At 70.1% G+C, this 26,777-nt stretch overlaps 1 protein-coding gene across 3 annotated transcripts; it reads left to right on the plus strand.

Moving 5' to 3' along the window:
* The first annotated feature begins 1,848 nt into the window (after positions 1–1,848).
* Positions 1,849–26,492, plus strand: KIF1C (kinesin family member 1C). 3 transcript variants are annotated; one of them, XM_044417106.1, is made up of 22 exons: positions 1,849–2,020; positions 13,108–13,249; positions 15,018–15,094; positions 15,193–15,372; positions 15,771–15,836; positions 15,949–16,127; positions 16,609–16,720; positions 17,047–17,124; positions 17,263–17,328; positions 17,741–17,819; positions 18,736–18,814; positions 18,943–19,088; positions 19,270–19,439; positions 19,935–20,014; positions 20,320–20,395; positions 20,804–20,883; positions 20,981–21,075; positions 21,473–21,556; positions 22,065–22,245; positions 22,572–22,644; positions 23,062–23,697; positions 24,387–26,492. In XM_044417106.1, the coding sequence occupies exons 2-22, from the start codon at positions 13,144–13,146 to the stop codon at positions 25,098–25,100; spliced, it is 3,357 nt and encodes a 1,118-aa protein (XP_044273041.1). In that variant the 5' UTR covers positions 1,849–2,020; positions 13,108–13,143; the 3' UTR covers positions 25,101–26,492. The 3 variants fall into 3 exon arrangements, with proteins under 3 accessions (XP_044273041.1, XP_044273043.1, XP_044273042.1); XM_044417107.1 differs by lacking the exon at positions 1,849–2,020 and adding an exon at positions 3,047–3,240; XM_044417108.1 differs by lacking the exon at positions 15,193–15,372.
* Positions 26,493–26,777: the final 285 nt, after the last annotated feature.

A 26,777-nucleotide genomic window follows, 5' to 3' on the forward strand; every position in this document is an offset into this window, starting at 1 on the left:
GCCCAGCCCCTGCCCTGGCCCTGCGCGGGGCGCGGCTGCCACCGGGGGCGCCCAGGCCGCCCCTTCCCGGAGCGCCGCTGCCGCGTTGGGGCGCGGCTTCCTGTCGCCCGCAAGGGCCGGGAAGGGGGCGCCACGGCCCCTCCGCGGCAGTCGTCGTTCCGGGGAGCCTCCTGGGGCGCCCTGCGTGGCGGAGAAGCGCGATGCCTGGCCAGGGCCCCTCGCCGCCCCTGCAGGAAGCGTGGTGGCCGGGGCGAGCGAGCCGAGGAAAGGGGGGTCCGCGCAGGGCTGGCCCCGCACCCGAGTCCCGGGGGGCTCCCCGTGGCCCCCGTTGCATCGCCAAGCGTGGATGGGAGCGGCGGGAAAGGCCCGCCCTGCTCGAGGACTGGAGGGGGCACGGCCCGAGGGGCCTGGCGTGGGACCCCTGGCAGCCCCTCCAGTTAAAGGCTGCATGAGCCCCCCCCACCTTGGACGAGCCCAGAGCGTGGATGCCGGCCGCCCGCCCGCCCTGTGCCGTCTGGAGCGCTTCTTGGGTGCCTTCCTATCCCCCCCCCCAAAGGGGCAGCGACCGGACAGCGCAGAATCCGTGCGGCTGCTCCTCTGAAAAGCCGGAGGGTCTCTGGAAGCCCCTTCCCCGACGGAAGCAGTGCAAGTGCGGGCAGCAGGCGGCGCCCCCTCCCGGCGGGGCTCACGGACACAGGGCCCCCGGCAGGCCCTCCGGGTTCTTCGCCCCCCGGCAGCGCTGCATGGGATGAATGCCGGGCGGCGACCGAAGCGGGGAGGTGGACCCTCCCCCAAAGCAGCCCCCGTCTTCGCCATTCACGCGGGTCACCTTGCCCGAAACGTTGGCCGGGGGCGGTGGGACGCAGAGCCAGGGAAACCCCTCCCCGTGATCGTGGCGGCATCCTCGGAGGCAGGAGGAGGAATCCGAGGCCATTCCAGAGCGGTCCTTGCGGGTCGCGCGTCCCTTTGGCCCGTCCAGCGCCCTGCCCCCCCCGCCGCCCTCCCCACTCGGAGCCGCTCCCCGCGGCCACGGCGCCCCTGGCCCGGCGGCCCCCGGCCCCCAGAAACGCCTCGCGCGTCTACTACGTGCGGCGCTGCCCGATCCACGGAGCGCTCTGGATGGTGCATGAGAATTAAGTGCACATACCAGGACGCGGCCCAAGAATGCAAAGCTACAGAGAAAGTAAAGCTGCTTCGGAAAACCCGCAACGGCGTGAAGATGCAGCGGCAGATCTAAGGCAGCGTGAACCGGGCGGCCCCCGCAACGTGTTCGCACGTCGGGGCAGCAAAGCCCAGAAAGCGCCCCCCCCGCGCCTGCTCCGCCGCCGGGAGCGCTTCGGCCGCGTCCTGGCGCCCCTCGCCAGCGCGGGAGCGCCGCCATCCCGGCCCCTCTCCAGCTTTTATCCGGGCGGCCTCGAGCAGGGCCCGCTGGCGGGGCCTGGCATGGGCTGCCCGGCCATGAGTCCGCCTCTCCGTGGCCCGGGGCCGCCCCAACGCGAGGCCTGCGGCGGTTTCAGGCAATGCTCCGAAGCCCTCCGTCCCCTGTCCCGAAAGGCGAGGCCAGCGACGCTGGGACGCCCCTGCGCATCGCACTGCGCTCGCCCGTCCGCGACGCGGGGCCGCAAGGAGGCGGCGGGCGGCTGGCCCCGGCCCCGGCGCCGGCCCCGCACACAAAGGGCCCGCGTTGCCCGTTTAAGAGCGCCCACCTCCCGGGGAGGGGCCAGGAGCGCCTTCCCGTCTCGCGACATCCCCCGCCCGGTCCTGCCCCTCGTGCTCCGCCCGCCCCCCCTTTGCCCTGCCCGGCGGGCGCCGGCAACTCCGGCGGAGGCTGCCGCTTCCTCGCCGCCGTCGCGGGCCGGGAGGTGGCCCCCGCCCCGCCAGGATTCGCCCTGCCCGGCCATGATCCCGCCGCAGCCCCCGCGCTAGGAGCCGAGCGGTTCGGGGGCGGAGGGAGCAGGCAACGCCCGGCATTCCGGCGCGCCCGGACATTGCGCGCCTGGAGGGCCAGCCGCCCGGGAAGGTGAGCGCTGGGGACGCGGGGCGGGCGAGGCCCGGGCACCGTGCGGCGGCGCCTATCTCCGGACTGTCGGCGGCGGGAGCCGGTGCCGGGCAGGGCGCCCCCCTCTGCTGGCCAGCGGAGCGCTGCGCGCACGCGCGGGAGAGTGCGAGGGGGCTCGGGCAGCCCCCGAAAGAGTGGCGCTGACAGGGCAGAAGCGTCCCCGGGCGCGGCGCGCTGGGCCGGGCCGGGCCGGGCCGGGCGCGGCGGCTGCATTGGCTTGGGCCGCGCTGGCTGCGCCGCTGAACTTCTGGGCCGGACGGGGCAGCGAGGGGGCGAGAGGCGCGCCAGACCCGGCCGCTGCCCCTTTAAGACGGGGCGCGTCCTCCTGCGCCGCGGGAGAGCGACCGGAGCCGGTTGGGCTGCGAGGCGAGGGGCCCCGGCGCTGCCGATCCGGGGTGGCTTTTGCGGCGCCGGCGCCCCGGCTTCGTCCTTCTCCGCAGGCGCGCGAGAGCCGCCCCGCAGCCGCTCCTTGCGGAGGCTTTCGGGGGCTGCGGAGCCCGCGCTCCTCGGTGCCGAGCGCCCCCGGTCCGGAAGGGCGCGGGCGAGCGGGCGGCGCTCTGGATGCGGCCGGCGGGGAAAGGGTCGCCCTTCCTGCGGGAGGCGGCGCTCGGGGCCTCCTGGCGTGCGATCCTGGCGCGGCTCGACGGTCCCGCAGCAGAGCGGGCCTCAGGACCCTTCCCCGTGCCGCCCCTTCCCAGGGACATCCTGCCTGCACGATGGGTGCTGGACCGCGGCGCGCCCTTCCTACCTCTGGCGCGCCCCCCCCCCCCCCGGATTCCGCAGAAGCCCGTTTCCGGGGTTGAATGGGGGGGCGGCGGCGGCAAGGGGGGGGGCGCGGCCCCGGGGGGGGGGGGGGGGGGGGGGGCGGGCGGGGCGGGGACGGGACGGGACGGGACGGGACGGGACTGAGGGCACGGAGGAGAGATCCCCTGTTGTCGGGAGTTATTTTTGGAAGAGTGACCTCTCCTTCATGCGCGATGTGAGGAATACACAGAAACATTCCGGTTCTGGGCGCACCAGGGAGGTTGCTCCGCGCCTTCGATCCGTGGCCGCCTTGGGTCTTGCTGGACGCGTTGCTACCTTGTCCGCTGGGGGCTAAAGACAGCACAGTCCAGTGGCTTCTCGCTCGCCTCAGCCCACATGGAGTCGTCCTGGGGCCACGCCGAGCCCCTGTCCACCAGGTAACGTGCCCAGCGCCGTGGCCGTGGGCAGTCGCAGACGCGTCTGTGGCCGAACGTGGCCGGCTGCTAGACGCCGCCGCTTGCGCGCTGGGTTGGAGCCCCAGCCGGGAAGGCGACGCTTTGCACCGGATCGTGACAGGATCGTCGCAGGGGCTCCTTGGTCCGTGGAGTGAGCAAGCCTCGGGCATTCCTTGCTGTTCCCACGAAGGGTGTTCTTCCGAGAAGTTGCAGGTGGCAGGCGAGCTTCTGTACTCCGGTCGGAGGTGGCCTTTCCCTCGGAAATCAGCCGGAATGCGGTTGGGCAGCGAGCTCCCCAGGGGCTGCCTGGCGGAGAGGTAGGCCGGGGGCTGCCTCCCGGCTCCCTCGCTGGTTGCCGCTTGGCACGAGGTGGGGCCAATGGGCTGCCCGGGCCGTCGCCAGCTTGCCCTTTGGCCGTGGAGCAGTGAGGGAATGGCGGGCCCAGCACCCCCCCCCCCCGAGCTGAGGCCTGAGCCTCGGGTGCGATTTGGCCCAAGGAGGAGGCAGACGACAGCCGAGGCTGGCTGTGGGGTCGGGGAGGCACTCGCGGGCACCCCGGTGGCGCTCCATGGCGGGGAGCCCCTTCCCCCCAACACCCACAGGCGCTGCATCGCCAGCATAAGTCCCGGTCCTCCTCCTCTTCCGGCTGCCCAGTCGGCACCGGGGAGTGTCGGGGCCCCTCTTTCTGCCTGGGACGGGTCCCGGCTGCCTTGGCCTGCCAAAGCCGAACCCTCCCGATGCTCTCCCGTGATGGCCCCACGAGGCCCAACGGCTGACTGAGTGTCTCGCGCTGCCAGGCGGCCTCACCCACTCGGCCGACGGGGCTGCTCCTGCTCCCTGCAGGCCCACCAGAACGAGTTCCCAGCCCTCCCCAGCGGGTTCGGCTGCGCAACGGCCGCTGCGGCGTGTCTCCGGATGCTTGGCTTGCTGATACCGGACGGCAGTCCCCGGGAAGCGGGCCCGGCAGCCCCGCCGGTCTTGCCGGGTGGGAGAAGGACCGGGAGGCTGAGGTGGGACCTTGCTGTGGGGGAGGAAGAGACTGCTGGCCCCATGCCGAAGAGCGGCTCGTGCGGGTTGGTCAAGGTCGGGGGCCTGTCCGCCGTCCATCTCGGGGGGCCCCACCACCGTGCAGCCCGTTTGCCCCAGCGCCCGCTCTGGCCTGCCCCCCTGCCCCTGCCGGCACCCGGGGCCCCCCCCACCTCCAGGCCCAGCATGCCAAGCGCCTCCAGCTGCACCCCCCACGGCACTGCCTGCTGCCCGCTTTCCGGGCTCGCTGCCCTACAGCCGGCACCTTGCATCCCAGCCACAGCGCTGCCACGAGGCCCTTCGGCCGGGGCAGGTTCTGGGAATCCTGGCTCGGCCAGGAGCGTCCGGGGGCACGGGCAGCCCCCTCCTGGGGCTCCTCCACAGAGTCGAGGGAGCCCGTGAGGGCCTGAGGCAAGCTCAGGCCAGCGGGGCCACCCCGCTCCCCACAGCCCTCCGTAGCCATTCGCCCCCCGGGAGGAAGCAGCTGGCACGGCCGCCTGGCCCTGCCGGAGCGTTCTTCTCCCCAGACCCCGCTCAGAGGCACCCGAGCTGCTGGCCCGTGCAGCCCGGAGGCCCACCCAGAACCGCGTGCCGGACGAGGACGGGCTTGCTCTTGTCTCGTGCCACTTGGTTGGGGTTCCAGGGTTACGAGGCAGGGAACCCCCTCGGGTTCCAGGGTTACGAGGCAGGGGAGAAGTGATCGCCCGCTCGCCTTGTCCACACTGTGCATCCCGTCCAGCGCTTCCCGCTGGGCTCCCCTCTCCCCAGCAGAGGCCCCTCAGATGGGGGGAGCTGCTCTGGCCCGTGCGCCTCTTGGGCCGCCTTCCCTGCCCTTTCTTTGTCTCTAAATGTGTTTTTGAGCTCATGCTTATGAAGACCAGTCAATATCCTGCTACTGTCTGCAAGTCGCTTGGCTCTCCGGATGACTTTCGGGTGTTTTCGCCCTCGGAGCAAACGCTGGGCGTGCCGTCCACAGGCTATGAGCAGACAGCCACCTGGTGTTTGCGGGATCGGCTGCCGCCGCCCCTCCGCGGCTGAGCCAGCGCACCGTCTCTTCTGCCCGCTGGCGTCTGCCTCAGCCTGCCGATCCGGCTCGTGGGCTTTCGCCTCGGCCACGGCACTGCAGTCCCCGCGGGGTTCTCCTTCCTTCTCAGCTCAGTGAGGAGAAGGCTGGTGCCTTCCCCGTCTTGTTGGTGTTTGCTTTTCCCCTTTGCTCCTTGAACTGCGATAAAACTCGGGCGGGCCTGCCGTGGCCACCGGCAGCGCCTTCTTCCTGCAGCCGGAAGCGACGGCCCGAGGACTTGGACCCGATGGATCTTGCTGCGTCTCCGAGCCTCCGAACGGCAGCCGAGGGCTCCGAGAAGTGCTGACCCGGCCTGCCCGCCTCGTGCTCCGCGGGAGCCGCCTGGGCGCTGCCACACGCTCGCTGGCATGGACACGGCAGGGTGCCCCCTGGGGCGGCTGCAGTGGCTCTCCGGGGCTCGGCGGGGAGGGCCCTTCCCCGCGCGGGCCGGGCGCACCGCTGCACCGCAGCTCCGGCCCGGTGGAGGGGCGCCCTCCTCTGGAGAGTGATGCGCTGGGGCCCGTCTTGTTTTATCGGGCACCCACGGAGGCCCTCCCCGTTCAGGCACCCCCAGGCACAGCCAGCTCCCCTGGAGAGGGCAGGGAAGAGGAAGAGGGCGGCAGCTGCAGGGTGGAGCGGCTCGAACGGAGCAGAGCCGAGGGGGCTGGCAGGGACGGGGCCATGTGGGGGCATCCCTTCGAGGACTGCCCTGAGAGGGTTGCAGGCGGCTTGGTGGCACCTCGCGGCAGCAGCGGTCTCGGTGCAGCGCCTCTGCTCTGGTCTCGCTGGCCGCCTGCTTTGCTTGCAGCTGCTGTGGGCTGCCCGGAGCCGGCGCACCCCGAAGCGCAGGGCACACATTCCCGAATGCGCAGTAAGCGGCTGCGGATCTGGGGGCTCGCCCTGCAGGGCCCGTGATGTGGGGGTGCCGGCGCCTCCAAGGTGGACGCGCTTCGTCCCCCTCGCTTTCTGGCGGACCCACCTGCCCTGCGTGGATGCAGCTCATTCTGTCGGTCGATCTTCATTTTCGTGTTTCCATGAAGTGTGGGCACCATGTTGAAAGAGGGGAGAAGGAAGCAGGCAGGCGAGGGTTGGAGATGCCGGACCACGACGTCCGGGGAGCCGCAGCGTTAAATCGCGGAGCTGAACCGCTTCAAGGAGTTCGATTCCGTTGGTTTTGGCAGGAATCAAAGCGGCCACTTTTGTGGTCCCTGCAGATGTTGCTTTAACATAGCACAACAGGGCTTGTGGTGTTTTTGTGTATTCATTGATGTTTATGAACTACATTAAAGTAAACTTCTAAGTGTTATGCAAACAGATCAGGGTAAAACTGTTACAAAATGCAGTGTGGGGTGGAAAAGAGACGAAAGTATCTGCCAGGAAGAAAGCAGGGTTGTGCATCTGGAAAAGCTCGGCGGAGTGAGCGGGGCTTTGGCTGGGCCAGCCTCCCTCGGCCCGGGCCTGCCTCAGGCCACCAGCGGAGCCCCAGGGGCAGGCCGCACGAGGGCGAGCCCCTCCGAGCCATCCCTGCCCGGCCTCGGGCCCAGGAGCACACGGGCAGCCGGTGCCCTCTCTGCCGGAGCTGCGGCAGGCCGGTGCCGACGCGCCCCACGCCCCGCCGGCAGCGGTGTCTGGACCGGGCGTGTGAGAGCCCCTTGCGAGGCACCGTGCCGCGGGGTGGTGGTGGCCGCCCAGGCCTGACCACCGTGCCAGCTCTCCCCCTGGAAGCGGGGCCGACCGCTGCCCGACCGGCTCCGGCTGGCGCCGGGCACTCCAGGCCCCCAAGCCCCCAAGCCTCCAGTGGAGCGCTGGGGGGGCGGTTGCCGCGCCCGCTCTGTGCGGGGTCGAGAGCTGCCCTCGGCTGGGGCGCACGGGCCTCTGGACCCTGCGGCTGCCACGGTGTTGTAGCCCCCCCCCCCGTGCCACATGTCTGGTAGGCCGTCCAAGCTCCCCCGACCAGCCTGCTGGCCGTGCTGGAGGGGAGGCCCTCTTGGCGCTGGTCCGGGGCCAAGGGGGGCCTCGTGCGCCCCCCGCGCCGCGCAGCCAGAGCCACAGTCGGGTCCTTGCTGCGGTCCCTGCGCTTGCGGGCGCAATCCTGGTCGCCCAAAGGCGTCTGCAGGGCGGGCAAGTGCATGGCCCTCCTTGGCTCACCGCCGGCCGCAACTCCCGCCCTGCCCCCCAGCAGCCTCCCCTGCCCCCCCCATGATCTCCCTGCCCCCTGAATGCCCACCTGGGCAGAGGGGCGGGTCGCCCGTGCCGGCTGCTGTGAGTGCGCTCCGTGCATTACTCTGATCCGCCCGTGCCCCCCTGCGGTCCGTGGGGCCGGCTGGCTCCGTGCTGTGGGCGAGGCGCGGCAGCCCTGCAGCCCGGGCTCGTCCTGGCGTGCAGCCCTGCGTCCAGGGCCCGTCTGGGCGGGGCGGCCACCTCTGCCTCGCCAAAACGCCCTGGCGTCGCAGCGACCGGTTGTGCTACCTGTCCGGATCGGAATCGCGGAGAGCCGTGGCAGGCCCTGTAATTTCGCAGATTCCCTGTTTCGGGGAGGCGGGTGGGGAGGAGCGGCTGGAGAGCTGCCGGGATTTGCGAGTGTCCGTCCAGGGCTGGAAAGCTTCGTGACTGTGGGGTGCTCGTACCCAGCCATTATGTGCGTGTGGGGCGGGCTGGGAGAGGTTTGCCCGGGATCTTTATTTAGGGAGGGCGCCTGCTTCCCACCAGCTGCCTGAGTGTGGCAATTAACACCCCTCGGTGGCGGAGAAGCCGTAATTAAAGGCTCAGGGCTGTTGCCGGGTTGCCTGGCCGTGGTGCTTTCAGGCTGTGGGTGCCACAGGAGGGACTGGATTAGCAGCCAGTCTCTGGAAGCCGTCCCGGTGGGGGGTGGGCGACAGTGCAGCCCCGTCTGGGGAGTCGGGATGGCGGTGCAAACAGGAAGGGGGGCTGCTGCTTCTGTTCGTTCCTGCAGAGGCGCCAGGCGCGCGTCGGAGCCTTAAGACGATGCCAGAAGATGATGCCACCGAGGTGCAGAGCGAGGCCTGGTCCGTTGGCACCTGCCCCGCAGAAAGAAGTTGATTGCATGTGATGAAGCGAAGTTTAGCTGGTCAGGAAAGCCGAATCCGTCAAGAGCATCCCAGGAAGGATTTCAGGCTGTGACCTGGCAGGCCCACCGGTGCCAGGGCCCGACTGCCGGCATGGCCGTCTTGAGGCCTGAGCCCCTCTGAGCGGGGGGAGCAGGGCCTGCGCAGGGGCGGGAGGCAGTGGGAGCTGCCAGGAGGGCGAGAGGGGCGGCCGGAAAGCGCCAGGCACAGAGCGACGGGGCCCAGGGGGTGGCACAGCTCCCGCTATGCCCTGCAGGGATGCCTGTGTAGAAATGGCACCGGCTCAGCGCTGCCTCCAAAGGGCTGTGGAAGGGGCCTCTGAAAGGGCGAGGAGGGGGCTTCCTGTGGAGGAGGTTCTCCGAAGCATGGGGCAGGGTTGCTCTGAGGAACCGGGCGCCAGGTGCCACCCCCCCCCCCGCATGAGCAGGACCCCACCTGTTGCTGGGAAACTCGGAGGAGGGCGTCCCTTTGCAGCCTCCCGTGGGCAGAGTCGGGTGTGATCGCAGCCAGCGAGGGCGATGCTGGCAGGAGGGATGGACCGCCGCCTCTTTCCTGAAAAGCCGAGGGCGGCCTGGCCGACCCCGGAAACTCCTCCGAGGAAGGCTTCCCCCTTGCCCCCTGCAGCACGAAGTGATTTCGTGTGCAGCCCGCCTGCCGGCCGGCCTCAAAAACATCCTCAGCCACTCCTTTCCTCGAGGCCTGTGGACCCGGATGAACTGGCCGGGCAGGGCTGAGCCGTGTCCTGTGGCTGGGAGGATCCCTCAAAACAGGAAGGATCTCCCTGTTGGGATTCCAGTGCGCTGATTCACCCCATAGCTCTGCCCTCTGTGCCCCGCCAGGAACGCCAGTTGCTTGGCCGGCTGCCTTGCTGCTGAGCTCCCCCCCCCCCCCCGTTCAGCTCATGCTCCTCTCGGTCAAATCGATCCCACAAAACGGGCTTGCAGAGCAGGGATCCTTTCTCCAGCGGGCTTTGCCCACTGGTCATGACAGCGCTCATGACAGCGCATTCCCGATCTCTTAAGTGGACCTGCCCGGAAGTAAGCACCTCTCGGATCACAGGGCCAAGGCAGACAGGAAGCGGCTGAGCCGAGTCCCCGTCTTTGGCTGTCAAACGGAAATGCCGCCCCTTGCAGTTTTCCACCCCAGCAGGTGCTAAACGCACCAGCCGGCCGGGGACTAAACATCAGCAGGTGTTGAAATCGGGGTGGTGATCTGACGCTGTGAACGAGCGAGTCAAAAGAAGCCCCTGGGAATTCGCCTGAGGCTGGAGCACCCCCAGCCCCGCCCCGTGCAAGCATAAGACGAAGGTCCCCGTGCGCAGAACTAAGGAAAGCGGCTGCGCCTGAAAGACCCGCCTTGGGGTTTTCCGGCTGCAAAATAGCCGCGTGCAGATTGTCCAGAGGCGGAGGACGTCCGTCCGAGGAGGCGCCGCTCCGTGTCCCACCAGGTCCCCGGGTGAGGTCGGCAGCGCCCACGGGGAGCAGCAGGGTCTTCGCTGCGGTGGCACTCGACTCCCTCCCCCGGGAAGCCGCTCTGGTCCCGGCGTTTCCTCAGGATCTTTTAAGCGATTGCTCTCCGTCCCGAACCTTTCCGTTGCTCGGGTGGGCGAGCGCTTGATTTGCACGCTGGCTCTTCCGAGTGCGGCCGGACTGCCTTGTTCCGGCCACCGTGGGGCTGCTGGTTGCACAGGACGCAGGAGAAGGTTCAGTAAATATGCGGAACGCCAAATGGGACCTGCTTCCGAAACCCGCGGGGGCGTCCCTGGAGAGCTGCTCTCGGCCGTTGGGCTGCTTCGGGCTTCATGGGGGAGGAAGCCCCGCTCTCCTGGGCTGACCCGGGCCAAGCCCTTGGGGCGGAGGAGTGCAGGCAGCGGCCCCGGCCGGCCGGCCGGCTTTGCAGGCGCACCTCTGGCATGCCCTCCCCCCGCTCTCGGTTGCCGGAGCAGCTGCCTCAGTTAAAAATAATTCCGTGTTGGCCGTCTCCGACTCTCGCATGAGCCAGCAGCCTCGTCCCGCCATCTCTGTGCTGTCCCTCCGGTGTCCTTGGGTCCCCACCTGGGAGGAGAGGCGTGTGCGCAGCCAGGGGCCAAGCGGGGCAACCCGGGAAGGGGCCTGTGCCCCCGGAGAGCAGCTGCCCGTCCGAGGACTGCCTCGCTCCGGAGGGGAGGGCTGGAAGCGGTGGGTGGCCCCTGCCCGGAAGCAGGGCTTGGCCGAACAGTAGAGGAGGGTCCTAAGGGGGGAGAGCCGAGGCAGCTCCGGGGGGGGGGGGGTCATCTTTTTTTTATTATTATTATTATAACATTTCTATGCCGCCCCTTGCCGAAACCTCGGGGCGGCTTACAACACAATAAAATACATTGAAATACAATAGAACATAATAAATTACCATTAAATACAAAAATACAAAAAATGGAGGTCTCGGTAGCTGGGGGGCTCCAGCAGCCCCCTGTGGCAGGTGCTGGGCGACTTGATCTCCGAGGTCCCCGCCGCCCTCCTGACTCGGCTGGCCTGGCTGGCCACGCTCGCCTGTCCCCAGCTGGCCTCGGGGCTCACGTGTGCAGAAGCCTGCTGGCAGCCGCGGACCCCCAGCTGTGCGGCCCTCCTGCCTCCTCCTCCTCCGCTTCTGCCTGCCCCCCCTCACAGGTTGGTGGGCCGGCACCCCCAGCCCTGTTCATGCCCCCAAGCCCCTCCAAGCCGAGGCGAGGCAGGCGGAGGATGCAGCTGGCCGGCGCGGGGGCGCCTGGGGGGCGTTTGGGCCATGTGCACCATTTTCCTGGCCCCACCTCGCCACCCTGTGCTGCCCCCGCCCCTGCTGGCTGCCTCTGATGGCAGGGCTTGTGCTCCGGAGGGCGCTCGTGGCCACACGGCCGGAGAATTCGTTGGCCGGCGGTGTGGCCCTGCTCCACCGTCCGAGAGGGTGGCCGTGATGGCGAGAGGGCCCGGGCGGGATGCCCACCCGCCCGCTCGCTCGCTCCCTGGGGCTCCCTAGAGCAGGCCTGGGCAGAAGGCCCCTCCGGAGGTGCTGGGCGCCCGGTACTGGCTGGGCAGGGGGGCTCCCGGGGTGGCAGCCTGGCATTTCTGCAGCTGTGCCGTGCCCAGACCGCCCTCGAGGCCCGGACGAGCCTGGGGTGCTGCTGGGCCGGGCGGGGAGAGCCGGTCCTCGCCGGCCTGTCCCCTCACAGGTGGGGTGGGGGGCCCCAGTCCCAGTGCCTCTTCCACAGGGGTCAGAGGCCGACCCCTCCGACACGGGACAGGTGCCCGCCCGGGAGCGCCCTCCACAGCCACGGGTGCTCCAGAGAGTCCGTGGCTGGCGGCCTTCGCGAGCTGCCGGGTCTGTCCAGGACGCCCTGTACAGTCCCGAATGTAATCTTGGCTTCCGGGCCACTTCTTACCCGTGGCAAACTAAAGCCGGGCTTTGGATTCCTGCAGTCGGTCGCGAAGGATGGCTTCGGGGCGTTACTGCGAGGGGCTTGGCCAGAAATAGCCACGGGGCACCTCCCGCGACCCCAGCCCTTGACCCCCGGGGCCCGCGGCTGGAGGGGTCGGTGCTTCTGGGCCAGCTCTGCTTGTCTCGCCCCACGGCTGAAGCCGCCCTCCGAGCGTTTGCCCGACTCCCAGGGCGGTTCTTTGCTCCGGCTCCCCGGTGCGGCTTACAAGGCCGGTTTGCCCCATGGGGGGCAGCGGGCAAGGTGTGTGCTCCTGTCAGCAGACACGGCCAGGTGTTGCGGTGCGGGAGGCCCCCCGCTCTGTGGGTCATGCAAAGACAGGGAGTCCGGAACAGCCTGGGGCTCAGGGGCATCTCCTGAGCGAGCGACGGGCAGTGGCTCGGGGGCAGCGAGGGCAAGAGGCCGAGCACGGCGGGGGGGGGCGGTTCCTGGGCAGCAGGAGGGGCGCGCTTTGCTGCAGCTCATGGCTGGTGAAGTGCCCCGGGCTGGCCGGGGGTGCCTTCGCGGTCCATGCTCAGCCGGCTGCTTTCCTCCACCGCACGGGGGAGTTGAACCTGCGACCCTGCGTCGTGTCTTTTCCCATTGACTCGTTCTGCTTGTTTGTTGGCATTTTCTATTGTGACCTCGACGGGGGAAAGCAGCATGGCGGCCCGGCCCGGCCCGGGGATGCTGTGGGGCCTGCCCTTCCGCTCTTGGGCAGAGGCCCCCCAGCTCCCCGCAGCCCCCCAGGCGGCCTGCCGCGCCGCTGCACGGGGAACAGAGTGGCTGGCCCGCAGCGCTGGTGGCTCGGCTCGTTGGGAAGCGAGCGGGAGGTGCTCTCTGTTGTTCTGATCCGAGTCACTGGGACCCCCCCAGCCAAGAACGAATTCATCTCCCTGAAGTGGGGCCAGTGCTCCAGTGGTTTCAGGCTCCAAAGGAGAAGGATCCAACCGGACAGCTCGATTTCCCCGCTTCTCGATCAAATTCTTCTTGATTGTCCGATGATTCGAGGGCTTGTGCATAAATATGTATTTGCCTGCCAGGCTCTGCCTAGTTCAGAAAGAAGTTCAGAGGCAAATCCCCGTGGGCAGAGGCATGTGCCCCGGGGCAGGGGGAGCTGCCCCTCGCGGGGGCCATTTCGCAGGGCTTCCTGCAAGGGGAGGTTGTCCCAGCCCCACCAGGAAGAGCGATTTTATTTATTTATTTATTTATTTTACCATCTCACGTGCCTGTTCCGCTTTCTCCCGCAGGTAACCCCCCGTGAGCTGCCCCCAATCTGACCCGAAATGGCCGGCGCGTCCGTCAAAGTGGCCGTCCGGGTGCGGCCTTTCAACGCCCGCGAAATCAGCCGGGATGCCAGATGCGTGATCCAAATGCAGGGGAAAACCACCTGTAAGTTGTCCTGCTGATGGGGTGAGATGATGGGATTTGTAGTCCAGCATGTCTGGAGGCCGCCCACCTGTTGGCCTGCCGTCCTCTTGCCAGCCATCTTTGCCCGGAGAGGGCTCCTTCGCCCGGGTTCTTCCTGTGAGGGGGGCAAGGGGTTGGGGGAAGCCTGGGCCGGACTCTGCGCCCCCTCCTCCCGTGCGGTCTGCACTCGAAGCGGCCCTGTGCCTCAGTCTCCCCCACGCCAGAGCCGCTCCACTCGTATGATGCTCCAGCGGAGGGTGGCCCGAGCCGAAACCTCGGTCTAACGTCCCCCAAACGTCGCCCATTCGAACCACTCCAGCGCAGTCAGTGGATCGCTTTTAATTGAGCCAGTTGATCTGGGCAAAACCTGAATGGCCGAGAGCTGCGGCCTGTTTGCCACCCGTCCTGGGTGCCTCTGGGGCTCCAGCCCGGCAGGCCAGCCTCCTCCGCCGCTCTGCGGCTCACCCCGAGTTTGCTTTGAGTCAGTGGAAGAATTAGAAAAGCGTGAAAGTCAAGGGGGAAAGTCTTCCGAGGGTGATTTTATTAAGACAAGCATCTTTCTTGCAAGTTTGCTCTGTTGTATGGAAGCAAATGTTGGACCTGCTGCTTCTGGGAGGGAGTCGCTCAAAGGCGACAATAAGCGGACCGACCGCATGGGAACTTGTGTGTGTCGGAGCGAGGCGGGGAAGGAGCGATGCCGGCTGGCTGAGCCGGGAACATGTTCGCCGCTTATCAAAACAGCCCGGATAAACATCTTTTGGGGCGCATTTAAGTTGAATTAATCCTGTCAGCTGGTGATGGGAAGGGCAGGCGAGTCTCCGAGGCCCTTCGCGTTCGGCTGGCTGCGTTCTGTATAAACACTTCCCAAGAAATCCGCGCTCTCGCTCGCACTCAGCCTGGAAAAATGGAAACTGCCAAGGTTTGGTTTTGTTTTCCGTTCTGCACTCTGAAGCTTCAGCCGCCAGATTTGGCCCCTGCCCTGGCCGCACAAGGGTTCCCTTGACCCTCCTCGCCGGGAGAGCGTGGGTCAGCGCGGCCTCCCGGGCCCCCGAGGCACCCCTGCTGCCCCCGCGTGATCTGGCTGCCGGCGCTGGCATCTGCGCAGCTCCTCGGCTGTTTGTCCCCGTCTATATTTAGCCCTGGAACAGCTGAGAGGCCACTGCTGGGGGTGGCGCGGAGGCGATGCTCCGAAAGCGAGGAAGCCACTCCTGCGCACCCTGTGGTCCCCCGGGGCGGGAGATGCCCGCCTGCCCGCGCCCGCCCATCCTGCCCCGCTGAGGGGCAGCTCCAGGGCCGTGGCTGGGCGAGTTATGCGTGGAACCTTCTCCGGCGAGCTGCGGTTGAGCAACCAGCCGTGGGGCCAGCGTGCCAGCAGTGCCGTCCCACTTCTGGCCAGGGGGCCGCAGGCTTCCTCTGCGGCCGCGGGCGGGTGCTCCTTTGGCTCAGCCATGTCGGCTGCTCCATCGCGGCCCTGCCTCGAGGGAGCCGAGCGGGCGCCTGTTCCGGCGTTTGGAGGCGGCCCACAAGTCCGTCGCCGGCCCTCCAGCCTCGACCCACCGAGGGGCTCAGCCCCCAGGAGGCCCCCAGAGCACCCGGCTGCACTCATGCAGAGGCTCACGGGGAGAGGAAGGAGGCCCCCGCGGCTGGCGACCTCCCTGCTGGCCACCCACCGGGTCCTTGACGCCGGGGGGAAGGCGGGTCTCGGCCCCCCGGCACGACACACCTCACGCGGGGCCCCGGTCCTTTGCAGGCATCGCCAACCCCAAGCAGGCGAAGGAGGCCCCCAAGACCTTCGCCTTCGACTACTCCTACTGGTCCCACACCTCGGTGAGCTCCGGGCACTTGCGGGGGGCTGGGCCGGGGCCAAGGGAGCGGGCAGGCCCCTCCGGAAAGAGGGGCACCCCGTGACGGGCACCGCCTTGCAGGAGGAGGACCCTGACTTCGCCTCGCAGGGGCAGGTGTACCGCGACATCGGCGCGGAGATGCTGCTGCACGCCTTCGAGGGCTACAACGTCTGCATCTTTGCCTACGGGCAGACGGGGGCCGGCAAGTCCTACACCATGATGGGCCGGCAGGAGCCCGGCCAGCGCGGCATCATCCCCCAGGTCGATGGGGGGCGGGGGCCGAGCGGGGGGCTGCACTCTCTCGGCGGCGTCTGGCTCTGCCGGACGGTGGCCAGCCCGTCCTGCTTTCTGGGGCTCAGAAGCAGCCCCCAGAGTGCCGGGGGGAGGCTTCTGGCGCCCACGGCTGCGAGCCCCCACCGGGCCGCCCTCTGGCACGGTGCCTCTGCTCCTGCCGCCGCCTGGCTGCGCTGCATGGGGGGGAGGTCCCGCTTGGTTTGGTGGGGGGATTGGGGGGGGGCTGGCGGAGAGCAGCCGCGGCACCCCGTTGAGCAGGCGGTGGGGACGGTGGTCTGCGCCCGCTGTGGCGCCCGTTGCTGCCCGGCTCCGGCCGCCCCAGCGAGGCGAACGCTGCCCGACCCTCCTCCTCCTGCTCCTTCCAGCTCTGTGAAGATCTCTTTGCCCGCGTGAACACGAACAAGTCCCCGCATCTGTCGTACTCCGTGGAGGTGAGCGAGCGCGGCCTCAGCGCCTCCCGCTGCCCTGGGCCCCCCTTCCGTTCCCGCTACCCCGGCCCACCCCCCACGCCGTGACCCCCACGTAATGGCCTCCCTCGCCCAGGTGAGCTACATGGAGATCTACTGCGAGCGGGTGCGGGACCTCCTGAACCCCAAAAGCCGCGGGAACTTGCGGGTGCGGGAGCACCCCATCATGGGCCCCTATGTGGAGGACCTCTCCAAGCTGGCCGTCACCTCCTACGACGACGTGGCCGATCTCATGGACTGCGGCAACAAAGCCAGGTGGGTCCTCCGGAGCATCCGGAAGAGAGAGTGGGGTGGGGCAGGGGGCACCGTGGCCCCCCCACGGACCACAGGGTCCCTCGAGCAGGACGGGGGCCATCACCCCGGGAGCCCTGCCCACCAGCGGGGCGCGGAAGAGGGTTCTGAGCCGCTGGTGCCAGGGAGGGGCCGGGGGTCAGGGTGCAGGGCAGAGCGGAGGCAGCTCCCCCGCTGGACCCTCGCCCAGAGGATGACCCTCCCTGGGGGCACGCCAGCATGGCGGGCAGAGGTTCTCTGTGCCCACCATGCTTCCGCCTGCCCACGGCCCTGCGGAGGACAGGTGGGCCAGGCCACTCCCTCGCTGTTGGTGGGAAAGGGGCTGTGGAATGGGGCCTCGAAGCCCAGAGCGGGTGGGCACCCTGGGGTCCCCGCGGGCATGGGACAAGCTGAGCCGGCGGGAGGGCTCACCACACCCGCCTGGTTCCCCCCGCCTCCTGGCCAGGACCGTCGCGGCGACCAATATGAACGAGACCAGCAGCCGCTCCCACGCCGTCTTCACCATCGTCTTCACCCAGCGCCGCCACGACGAGCTCACAGACCTCGACACAGAGAAGGTGAGCCCACTGCGGCCGGGGCTCCTGGGGGTCAGGCACCCTCCCGGCCTCCACCCGCCTGCCCCACGGCCTCCGTGGGGCTGCTGCTGCTGCGCAACCGGCCTGCAGCATTGAGGTGCCGCGGGGCCTCCCTTCTTTGACCGGGGCCGGCACGACGGGGCCCTGCCCCCCGTCCTTGCTGCCGCCGCCCCCAGCGAGGAGAGGCCGAGCGGAAGGCCCGCCTGGCGCTGCCGGTCCCTCAGATCGGCCGCGTCCTGATCCTCTCGGAAGGGCGCGTGCAGCCGGGGGGCGCGCCGGCCCCCACCAAGTGTCCCTCCTCCCCGCAGGTGAGCAAGATCAGCCTGGTGGACCTCGCCGGCAGCGAGCGGGCCGATTCGTCGGGGGCCAAGGGCGTGCGGCTCAAGGTACGCGCTCGCCCGGGGCCCGGAGGGGCCGAGCCGCAGGGCTGCGGCTGAGGCGCCTGCCCCGCCGCCTGCATGCGTGTCCGTGTGCGTGGGCGCATGCAGCACGGTGCTCACCAGCGTGTGCTCTGCTTTTTCCAGGAGGGCGCCAACATCAACAAATCGCTCACCACGCTGGGCAAGGTCATCTCGGCGCTGGCGGAGATGGTGAGGGGGCCGTGGGTCCCTTCCTCCCACCCCACCCACCTGCCCAGGGTGCTCCGCGGTCCGGCAAGGCGCTTGGGGTTGCCGTGGGGCAGCAGAGGGGCCGGGTTTTGTTGCTGGGCTGCCCCAGAGGCAGAGAGGGGGAGCAGCGCAGCTGGCCCAGGCACGTGCCCCTCATCAGCTGTAGGGGTGCCCCAGAAGCCCCTGGGTCCCGTCCTTGTCCATCCCATCCTCTCCTGGCCATGGGGTAGCCGTGGGGCTCCGGCTCCGCACTGCTCGGCGCTCTCCCCTGCACTCGCCAGGCCCGGGGCACCCACCTGCCCCGTCCTCTGCTGTGGCCTCCCTTCCCCACCTTGGCACGGGGGGCTCGGGGGACGGGGGCTTGCCCTCACCCTGCTGCCCTCCCTGCCTCCAGCAAAACAACAAGAAGCGGAGATCCGAATTCGTCCCCTACCGCGACTCGGTCCTCACCTGGCTGCTGAAGGAGAACCTGGGTGCGTGTGAGGGGGACTGCCCCGGAAGTGGGGGGGGGATCTGGGGGGTGGGGGGCACCTTTCACATCAGTGGGAGCAACCTCCAGCCCCAAGCCCGGCCAGTCCGCAGAGGGCCCCTTCTGCTGGCAGTCCCCCGGGCCCCAGAAGTCAGCCCAGGCCGGCAACTGCCTCCTGGGTCTCGCTGCCTTCCCCCGGCTGGGGTGGCGATAACGGAAGCGCCTCCCTGCCCGCTTTGGCTGGAATGCCGTGTGGGTCTTTCCAGGCTCCGGGGGCTGCTGGGCCCGCCTCCCCACCCCCGTGTGCCGCTGGCCTTCCCATCCGGGAAGGTGAATGGCGCACGAGGGGGTTTCCCGCCCCGTGTCCTGGCGGAGCCTCGGAGGCCGCAGGAAGGCCTGGCGCATCTCTGCTGGGGCCATTCCTGCATTTCCATGTTCCCCATGAACTGGGGCTGCCCGGGTGGGAAGGTCCCCTTGGCTGCCCCCCAGGAAGTCCCGTCCTGCTTGGATGGGGGCAGGCATCTGTGGCAGGCATGGCTCCGACAGAGATGGCGGGGCGAACGCGGGCACCCGTCTGACACGGGGGGAGCAAGGTGGGGTGGCCAGGCTTTAGAGACCCGTCACGCCAGATGTGCTTGGCTTCCGGCTTCAGCAGCCCAGCTCGCCCTGGGAGGGACCGCTTCGGTGGGTGGACAGTGGGCCCACTGGTGTGCTGTGGATGCCGGGGCCGTGGGATCGGAGACGGGGCTTCCCGTGCCCCCTCAGGAGCAGCTGGGAGGAAACCTCGCATACCCAAAAGTTCTGCTTTCGGAGCTGCTGGCCTCTTTCTGCACAGCTGCCCCAGCAGAGGGGGTGCTGCTGGTCCAGCCAGCCCTCTGCCCCTCCTTTAGCCCCGCTTCCTCCCCCTCCCTCCCTTTCAGGGGGCAATTCCCGCACCGCCATGATCGCCGCCCTCAGCCCCGCTGACATCAACTACGAGGAGACACTGAGCACCCTCCGGTGAGCCGGAGCGGCGGGTGGGGCGGGGCGAGGGGGCCTCCCGGGGACACTGGAGCCCCGAGCCGGCCGGGCCCCCGTCCCTCCCGCCCGCCCCACCCTCAGCGCTGCTCTCCCCGCTGTGCCCCCAGCTATGCCGACCGCACCAAGCAGATCCGCTGCAACGCCATCATCAACGAGGACCCCAACGCCCGGCTCATCCGCGAGCTCAAGGAGGAGGTGGCCCGGCTGCGGGACCTGCTCTCGGCACAGGGGCTCTCCGCAGCCCCCTTCCCGGGTAGGCGTGTGGGCCCGCCAGGGTGGAGGGCCCTGGCAGCCGTGCCGCCTGTCCTGACACAGTCTCTGCGCCCGTGTCTGTCCCGGCAGGTGCGACGGGCTCTTGCGGCCGTCCGGGAGCCGCGGGGCTTTGGCGGAAGCGGCACTGGGGGGTCTGCTCCTGACTCCACGCATGTTTTCAGGTGCCAAGCCCGGTGACCCGGGCAGCGGGTTGGCCCTCCCGGCCCTGCCCTTCACCCCCGCAGCAGAATCCACTCTCCTGCGGGAGCCCGTGGCCCTGAATGGGGAGCCGGAGCCCTTCCACGCTGCCCCGGAGATGATCTGCACAGAGGAGGCCATGGAGCGGCTGCAGGTGAGCAGAGGGCCCCCGAGCCCCCCCAGCGGCTCCAATGCCCGCCCAGGGGGCCCGCAGCTCAGTGCGGGCTTTGGGCATTCCTGCAGAGCCCCGGCTTCCAGCGCAGAGGTGCCGGGGCTCGGCCTCGCAGGCCCGGGAAGGGCAGCGCTTGCGTTCCGCACGGCAGCAAGTGCTGAGGCAGCTCACGACAAGAGCAGACCGCCTGGGGCTGGCGCGGCGGACTGTGGAGCAGGCGGCTGTGGGGTGCAGCCTGTGGAAATGCCGGCCCCCTGCACCCCCCTGCGGTGCAGCGGAGCCCGGTGGCGCTTGCTCTCCAGGCCACACTCCGCGCGCCTCCGTCCTCCTCCATCTCAGTGCTGGACTGGCGGATGGGGAGGGGGCCCCCGGGGTCCAGGATGCAGCCCTGACCTCGCCTGTAGCCCGAGGCTTCCCACGGAGGCAGTGGCCACCCTGTGTGGGGCGATCCTCCACGCTCCTGCTCTGCCTTTGCAGGAGACCGAGAAGATCATCGCGGAGCTTAACGAGACCTGGGAGGAAAAGCTGCGGAAGACGGAGGCCATCCGGATGGAGCGGTGAGCGTGCGGCCCCCGTGCCCAGGGCCGCTTCCCGGGGCTCGGACGCGTGCGCCCAGTCCCCTCGTGGGCAGGCCGGGGCCCCTGCAGAGCACGGGGGCGGTTGAGCGGCGCCTCGGTGCAGCCAGGGTGCACGAGCGGGGGGTGTGGTGCCCCACCGTTCCTCCTGGGCTGCTTGGGGCCGCTGGGGGACTCGCTGCCCTGTTGATGCCGCCCCCTGTTGGTCTGCTCCGGCATCGCGACCCTTCCTGGCCCTCAGTGTGGGGCCCCCAGCTGAAGCCCCTTCGCCCGTGCTTCCCCCGCAGGGAAGCTCTCCTGGCTGAGATGGGGGTGGCCCTCCGGGAGGACGGCGGCACCGTGGGGGTCTTCTCCCCCAGGAAGGTAAGCGCCCGCAGCCCCGGTCCCTCCTTGTGCACCCAGGGCGAGTGTGCACCGGGCGCGGATGGCCTGGCCTGGCCTGGCCTGAGCTGCCTCCCCCTTTGGCCATCGGGCCGCTGCGGGGGCTCCTGGGTCCGCGTCCGGAGCAGGCGCTCTGTCCCCAGGCGCCTGACAGCGCCGCCCTTCTGTGGCAGGGGGTCCGCAGCCGCCCTGGCAGCACATCACCCGCCTGAGGGGGCACCATTTCCGGCTTTGCGGGGGGCCGTCGTCTGCGGGCGCGTGTTGGCCTGAGCGCCCCTGGTGGACGCGGAACCGTGCCGTGGGCCGGAGGAGGCTGCTCCCCTCCCCTCCCCTCCCAACCCGCCCCGCCCCACCCCACACCCCACGGCGCCCACACCTGTCTCGCCACAGACACCGCACCTGGTGAACCTGAACGAGGACCCGCTGATGTCGGAGTGCCTTCTCTACCACATCAAGGATGGCGTCACCCGGTGAGACCTTCGGCCTGCGGCGGGTTGGGGAACAGCTCCCGACCGGCCCACTCACCCTGCTCGCTCTCTCCCCCCCCCCGGACCGTCCCCATCCCAGGGTGGGCCAGCAGGAGGTGGAGATCAAGCTGACGGGGCAGTTCATCCGGGAGCAGCACTGCCTCTTCCGCAGCGTCACCGCGGAGTCCGGAGAAGGTGAGGGCAGGGGGGGCGGGGGGGGCCGTGACCCCCCGGGACTTGCCGCTTGTCCTGTCGTAACGATCTCGCTTCCCCTCTCTTTGTGCTTGCGCGGAGCAGGGCGCCGGGGCCTCGGGCAGCCCCCCGACAGGTAGAGGATTGTCCGTGGTCCCCGCGGGGTGGCGGGGTGGGAAGGTGTGGCAGGACAGCGAGCGGCAGGTGTCCCCCCGGGCCCCACTGGGAGGACCGGGCTCCCGTGGTCCCCCTGCTCCGGTCTGGCGGGGGCCCTCGCTCCCCAGGGCCCCTCGGGGGGGCTGTGGGGTGAGGGCGCAGCCGCGGTGGCGAGCAGCCGTGGCTGGCCTGGCCGGCCCCTCACAGAGCCGCACCGCCTGAACCCGGCTCTCCCCGCTCGCAGTCGTCGTCACGCTGGAGCCATGTGAGGGCGCCGAGACCTACGTCAACGGGAAGCAGGTGACGGAGCCCCTCGTGCTGCACTCAGGTAGGCCAGGGGGTGCGTGGCAGCTCCCGCGTCCCCTCCGGTGGCCGTCGCGGCTGTCGGCGGGGGAAGCGAAACGGGCTGGACGGGTGAAGGGCCTGCTGGCATTCCGGGAAGTTCCTCAGCTGACCACCCGGCCCTGCCACAAGGGAATTGAACGGGACGGGAGGGGAGGGGACGGGCGGCAAACTGGCAGGCCTCTCCAAGCCGAGCGCGGGCCGTGGGGTGGTGGTCAGGCAGCCCCAAGAGGCCGGTGGCCTGTGCCCCGGGGCAGCCTTCCCGATCTCCGATGGCCTCCGTGCCCTGCGCCACCTTCCCGCGAGCATCGGTCGGTGCTCTCGCGGGCGCTGCGGGAGCGGACGGGCCCGTGGCCGTCGCAAGGGACATGCCCCGAGACCGTGCGCCCGGAGGCTGTGGCCTGTGCTGCCCTGTGTGCAGGGCTCCCTACCAGCGGGGCCCGGCCCCGGCAGACACCTGCTGAACGGCTTCCCTCCCCGCCGCTGCTGCCCAGGCAACCGCATAGTGATGGGCAAGAACCACGTCTTCCGCTTCAACCACCCGGAGCAGGCGCGGCTGGAGCGCGAGCGCAGCGCCCCCGCCGAGGGCCAGGCCGAGGCCGTCGACTGGAACTTCGCGCAGCGGGAGCTGCTGGAGAAGCAGGGCATCGACATCAAGCTGGAGATGGAGAAGAGGTGGGCTCCCAGGGGAGCCGGGGCGGCCCCGCCGCGGCCCTGGACTGAGGCTCGGATCCTGCGGGCCCGGCTCCCCAGGCCGGGCACGGGTGGCCAGGGCCGAAGGGCCTTCTTGGGCCCGTGCGCGGGGCGGGGGCTCGTGCCAACGCTGCTGAAAGCGGCTGCCCCTCCCTGCCGCTGCCCCTGCTTTCGACCACCGGGGTCCTCCTTGGAGGCAGCTCCGCAGACCCTGCGGAGGAGCGCCCTGGGGGCTGGGGGGTCGCTTCTGTGCACAGCACCCGGCAGAGGCCCCGTCGCAGGCTCAGCTGTGGCCTCTTGGTGCTCAGGCTGCAGGACCTGGAGACGCAGTACCGGCGGGAGAAGGAGGAGGCCGACCTGCTCCTGGAGCAGCAGAGGCTGGTAGGGCTGCCCGCGGCGTCCGCTCGGGCCGGCTGGCGTGGGGGGCGGGGGGCAGCGAGGGCAGCTCCGGCCCAGGGCGAGGCGCACGAGGCGGCCGTGGCCGCGCATCGCGTCCGCCTCACTCTCTCCCGTGGCGAGGCAGAGGCCTCGTGGCTCACGGCAGGCCGGCCCGTGTGGGCCGGGGGCCACGGCCAGCAGCGTGCAGCATGTGGTGCACTGCCCCTCGCGCTGACCTCTGGGGGCCGAGGGCGGCGTGGGGCGCGCATGGCCGTTTATTACAGGCGCGCCCCTCTGCCCCCGCGTGTGGGGCCCCCCGGGAAGCCGGCCTCTGGCTGCACAGCACGGCTGTGCGTGTGGTTTCTCGTTCTCCCCACGGAACGATGGGTCCAGCCGCCGCTCCGCTCCCTCCCCCTGCAGTACGCCGACTCGGACAGCGGCGACGACTCGGACAAGCGCTCGTGCGAGGAGAGCTGGCGCCTCATCTCGTCGCTGCGGGAGAAGCTGCCCGCCACCAAGGTGCAGAGCATTGTGCGCCGCTGCGGGCTGCCGAGCTCAGGCAAGCGGCGGGAGCCGCTGCGCGTGTACCAGATCCCGCAGCGCCGGCGGGTGGCCAAGGACCCGCGCTGGCTCACGCTGGCCGACCTCAAGATGCAGGCCGTCAAGGAGATCTGCTACGAGGTAGCCCTCAACGACTTCCGGCACTCCCGCCAGGAGATCGAGGCCATGAGCATCGTCAAGATGAAGGAGCTGTGCCGTCTCTACGGCAAGCGCGACCCCAACGAGCGCGACAGCTGGCGCGCCGTGGCCCGCGACGTCTGGGACACGGTGGGCGTGGGCGAATCCGACGGCCCCGGGGCCGGCGGCGGCGGCGGCGGCTCCGACGGCCGGAGCAGCACTCCCGGGGCGGACGTGGATGACCTCCGTGCCCACATCGACAAGCTGACGGACATCCTGCAGGAGGTGAAGATCCAGAACAACATGAAGGACGAGGAGATCCGGGCCCTGCGGGACCGCGTGGTCAAGATGGAGCGCGTCATCCCCATCAGCGCCCAGGTGAGCTGCACACGCCCCCGGGAAAAGGTAGAACTGCCCCCCCGCCCGGCTTCCGCAGTGCGTGCGAAGAGCCCAGATGCCGCGCGGGCCGGGGGCCCCAGACACGCCTGCCCCCGCCTGCAGCCACCCAGGCATCTGGGGCTGTAGCCCCGGTCCCCCACCGGCCGGGTCCGGGGCCTCCGACGGAACGGCTGCAGTGAGGCAGCCCCCGTGCCGCTCGCTCCCGCAGCGTGTGACCTCGGCGTCCCTCTCCGCAGGCGCCGAGCGAGAAGAGCCACAGGGCCATCCCTTCCGGCCCGGGCGAAGGCCACTGCCCCAGTGCCCGTGGCGGCTGTTGCCACTTTCAGCTGCTGGCAAGGATCCGGGGAGGGGGGAGCCAGGCCTGTGCAGGTGCTGGAGGGAACCGGGCCAGCAACTGGGCGCACCGGTGGAGGCAGAGGCCCCGGCTCTTCAGCAGCTGGAAAGTCTTCAGTGCGACAGCTGTGCGAGTCCCTCTGCTTTGAAACGTGGCTTGTGGGGGGAGCGTGCGGGTCGGGCTCCAGGCGAGGGGGGCCTGCCAGCCTCCCACCCCACCCGCTGGGAAGCCCAGGGGTTGAGACTGAGGCGGCTGGCGGGGCCAGAGCGAGCGAGCGGCACAAGGGCAGAACAGGCCGGCGCCCCGGCCCCTCACCAGCCCCCTTCCCTCGTAGGAGGATGAAGACCTGGAGAATGAGTGGGGCTCGCTGCTCCTCGCCCCGGACGGCCTCGCCGCGGACGGGGAGGCGAAGGCGCGGGCGGGCAGCCCCGACACGCCGCGCCCCGTCGAGGCCGAGGGCGCCCTGTCCTGCTACGACCGGGTGTCGCGCCTGATGGAGAAGGACCCCGCCTTCCGCCGGGGGCGCCTCCGCTGGCTGCGCCAGGAGCAGGCGCGCTCGCACGGCCTGCAGCAGCCGCCCCCGCTGGGCAAGGCCCTGCGCCGGGGGCAGCCACACGGCGCGCCGGGCAAGTTCATCCCGCCCCAGGACTGCAAGCTGCGCTTCCCCTTCAAGAGCAGCGCACAGCACCGCTACTCGTGGGGGCCCACCTCGGCGTTCATGGTGGGGGGCAGCCCCGGCGAGAAGGGGGCCGCGCCTCCGGAGGAGGCCCCTGCCGGCCCCGCCCCGGCCCGGCGGAGCAGCCCCGGCCCGCGGCACCAGCGGGCCGCGCACCCCGCCCGGCGCAACTCCCTGGAGGGGGGGCAGCCACGGGGCCGGCGCGGCCAGGCCCCGGAGCACCACCCGGCCCCCCGGCGCAACTACTACCCCCGCCAGCACCAGCCCTACCCACAGCACCGGCCCGGCAACCCCAGCGGCGACACCCCGCCGCGCATGCGCCGGCAGAAGTCGGCCCCCGACCTGCAGCAGGAGCGTGAGAGCGCCGTGTGATCGCGAGGCGGAGGCGGCTCCCGCCGTGAAGGCGCGCCAGCCGGAGGGCCGGTGTGGGCCGGCCGGCGACCGACCGGCAGCTTGCCGTGTGGCCTGTGGTCACGTGCGTGGAGCCAGGGACCGGACAGTCGCGGCGGAGGCCGGCGCTCACCGGGCGTGTGTCTTGCAGTGTGGCGGGGCCGGCGGGTGAATCGGTGGCGGTGGCTTGCTGGTGGGGCAAATCCGAAGCAGCATTTGCAGGTTTCAGCGAATGTGTGGGGTGTGGGTTTGGGGCGCGCAAGAAGGGAGAAGACGAGCTGGTTTTATTCCGTTACTACTAGAATGTGAGAAGGGAAGTGGGGAAGTGCATGTGAAAGGAAACGAGGGTTGCGCATGTCAGACGTCGTGAAGGTCTGGAAGAGAGCTGTCGAGAGGCGAGCCGAGTGGAATCCGGGGCGGTGCAGGAGGCCCCTCGCTCGCCGGCTCCAGCGGGGGCCCTGGGGCCCCTGGGGGGGGATGACTTGGAGGCATCCAGGGCTCTGGGGAGCCCTCCTCAAGCGCCTGCAAGCCCGGGGCAAGGAGGCTGCGCTGCAGGTCAGCCGGCACGCTGCTGCTCGTGGCTGCAAGGAGCCCCCTACTGGGCCGTGGGGCGTGTTCTGTGGCGTGCCCCCTTGCCCAGAGGCTGCTGCCGCCAGGGCTGATGGGCTGGTGGGTGCCGGCCGTTCTGCATTCAGCCCCTTTCTGCGTATCCTGCCTGCTTCCCCCGAGGCTCCTGTGGCCTGGAAGGGAGCCAGGCAGCTCTTGGCCGCAAAGGGGGCAGCGGAGTTGCTGTGGCAGGATTGTGGGGCAGAAGGCCCCCTCGCCCCACTTCGGCGAGAATATCCGAGGGGAAGTGTGCACGAGGAAAGCGCAAGCTGCTCTTGGGGCCCCGGAGCCCCACGTGGCTGCCCCCCAGAGTCGTCAGGCGGACGGTTGTGTTTCCGCACCCTCTTGCAGCCCCACGTCGGCTGCCCGCCATTTTCCAAAGCATGTGTGGGGCGGGAGGAGCCCACTTCCTGCAGAAACGGGGGCTGCTCCTGCCGGAACACTCCTCCGTTCCCTGCCGATTCTATGGGGCAGAGCGAGGAGGCCTCTCTACCTCTGTTCTGAGGCACCACCTGCACCCCCATCGCCCTGCCGGAGGTGTGCCGGGGCATCCTCCCCTCCCCCCCACTGCAGCAGGTGTTCCCTGAGAAGGCCTGGCCTGCAGCGGGGGCGGGGGGGCTCCCACACCTGCGGGTCCCTCCTGCCCTCCTTCCGGGCGCCTTGCCGTGGGGGCTGGGCAGGGGGCTTCCTGAGCAACCCCAGGTGGCGCCGCAGCTGAAGGACCTCTGCCAAGCCTGCTGAACGAATAAAGGTGCCAATGCCAGATGCCAGCCGTCTCGGGCGCCTCCTTCCTTGCGGGGCGGGCAGGTGGGCGAGTGGGTGGGCCGCCAGGCCAGGGGAAGCGAGGGGGGTCGGCGCGCACAGTCGGCTGCTCGGGGGAGGGGGAGGGGGAGGGGGACCACCGGCTCCATGTTCCCGGGCTCTGGCCGCCTGGTGCTGCTGCCACGCCTGGCGCTGCAGCCACGCCTGGCGCTGCAGCCACGCCTGGCGGCCTCCGGCCAGGGAGCAGCGGGCAGAGGACCGACGAGGCCAAGGCGTGGAGGAGACGGTTAC

The sequence above is a fragment of the Varanus komodoensis genome, unplaced genomic scaffold, assembly GCF_004798865.1.
Source record: "Varanus komodoensis strain SLA01 unplaced genomic scaffold, ASM479886v1 scaffold87, whole genome shotgun sequence".
NCBI lineage: Eukaryota > Metazoa > Chordata > Lepidosauria > Squamata > Varanidae > Varanus > Varanus komodoensis.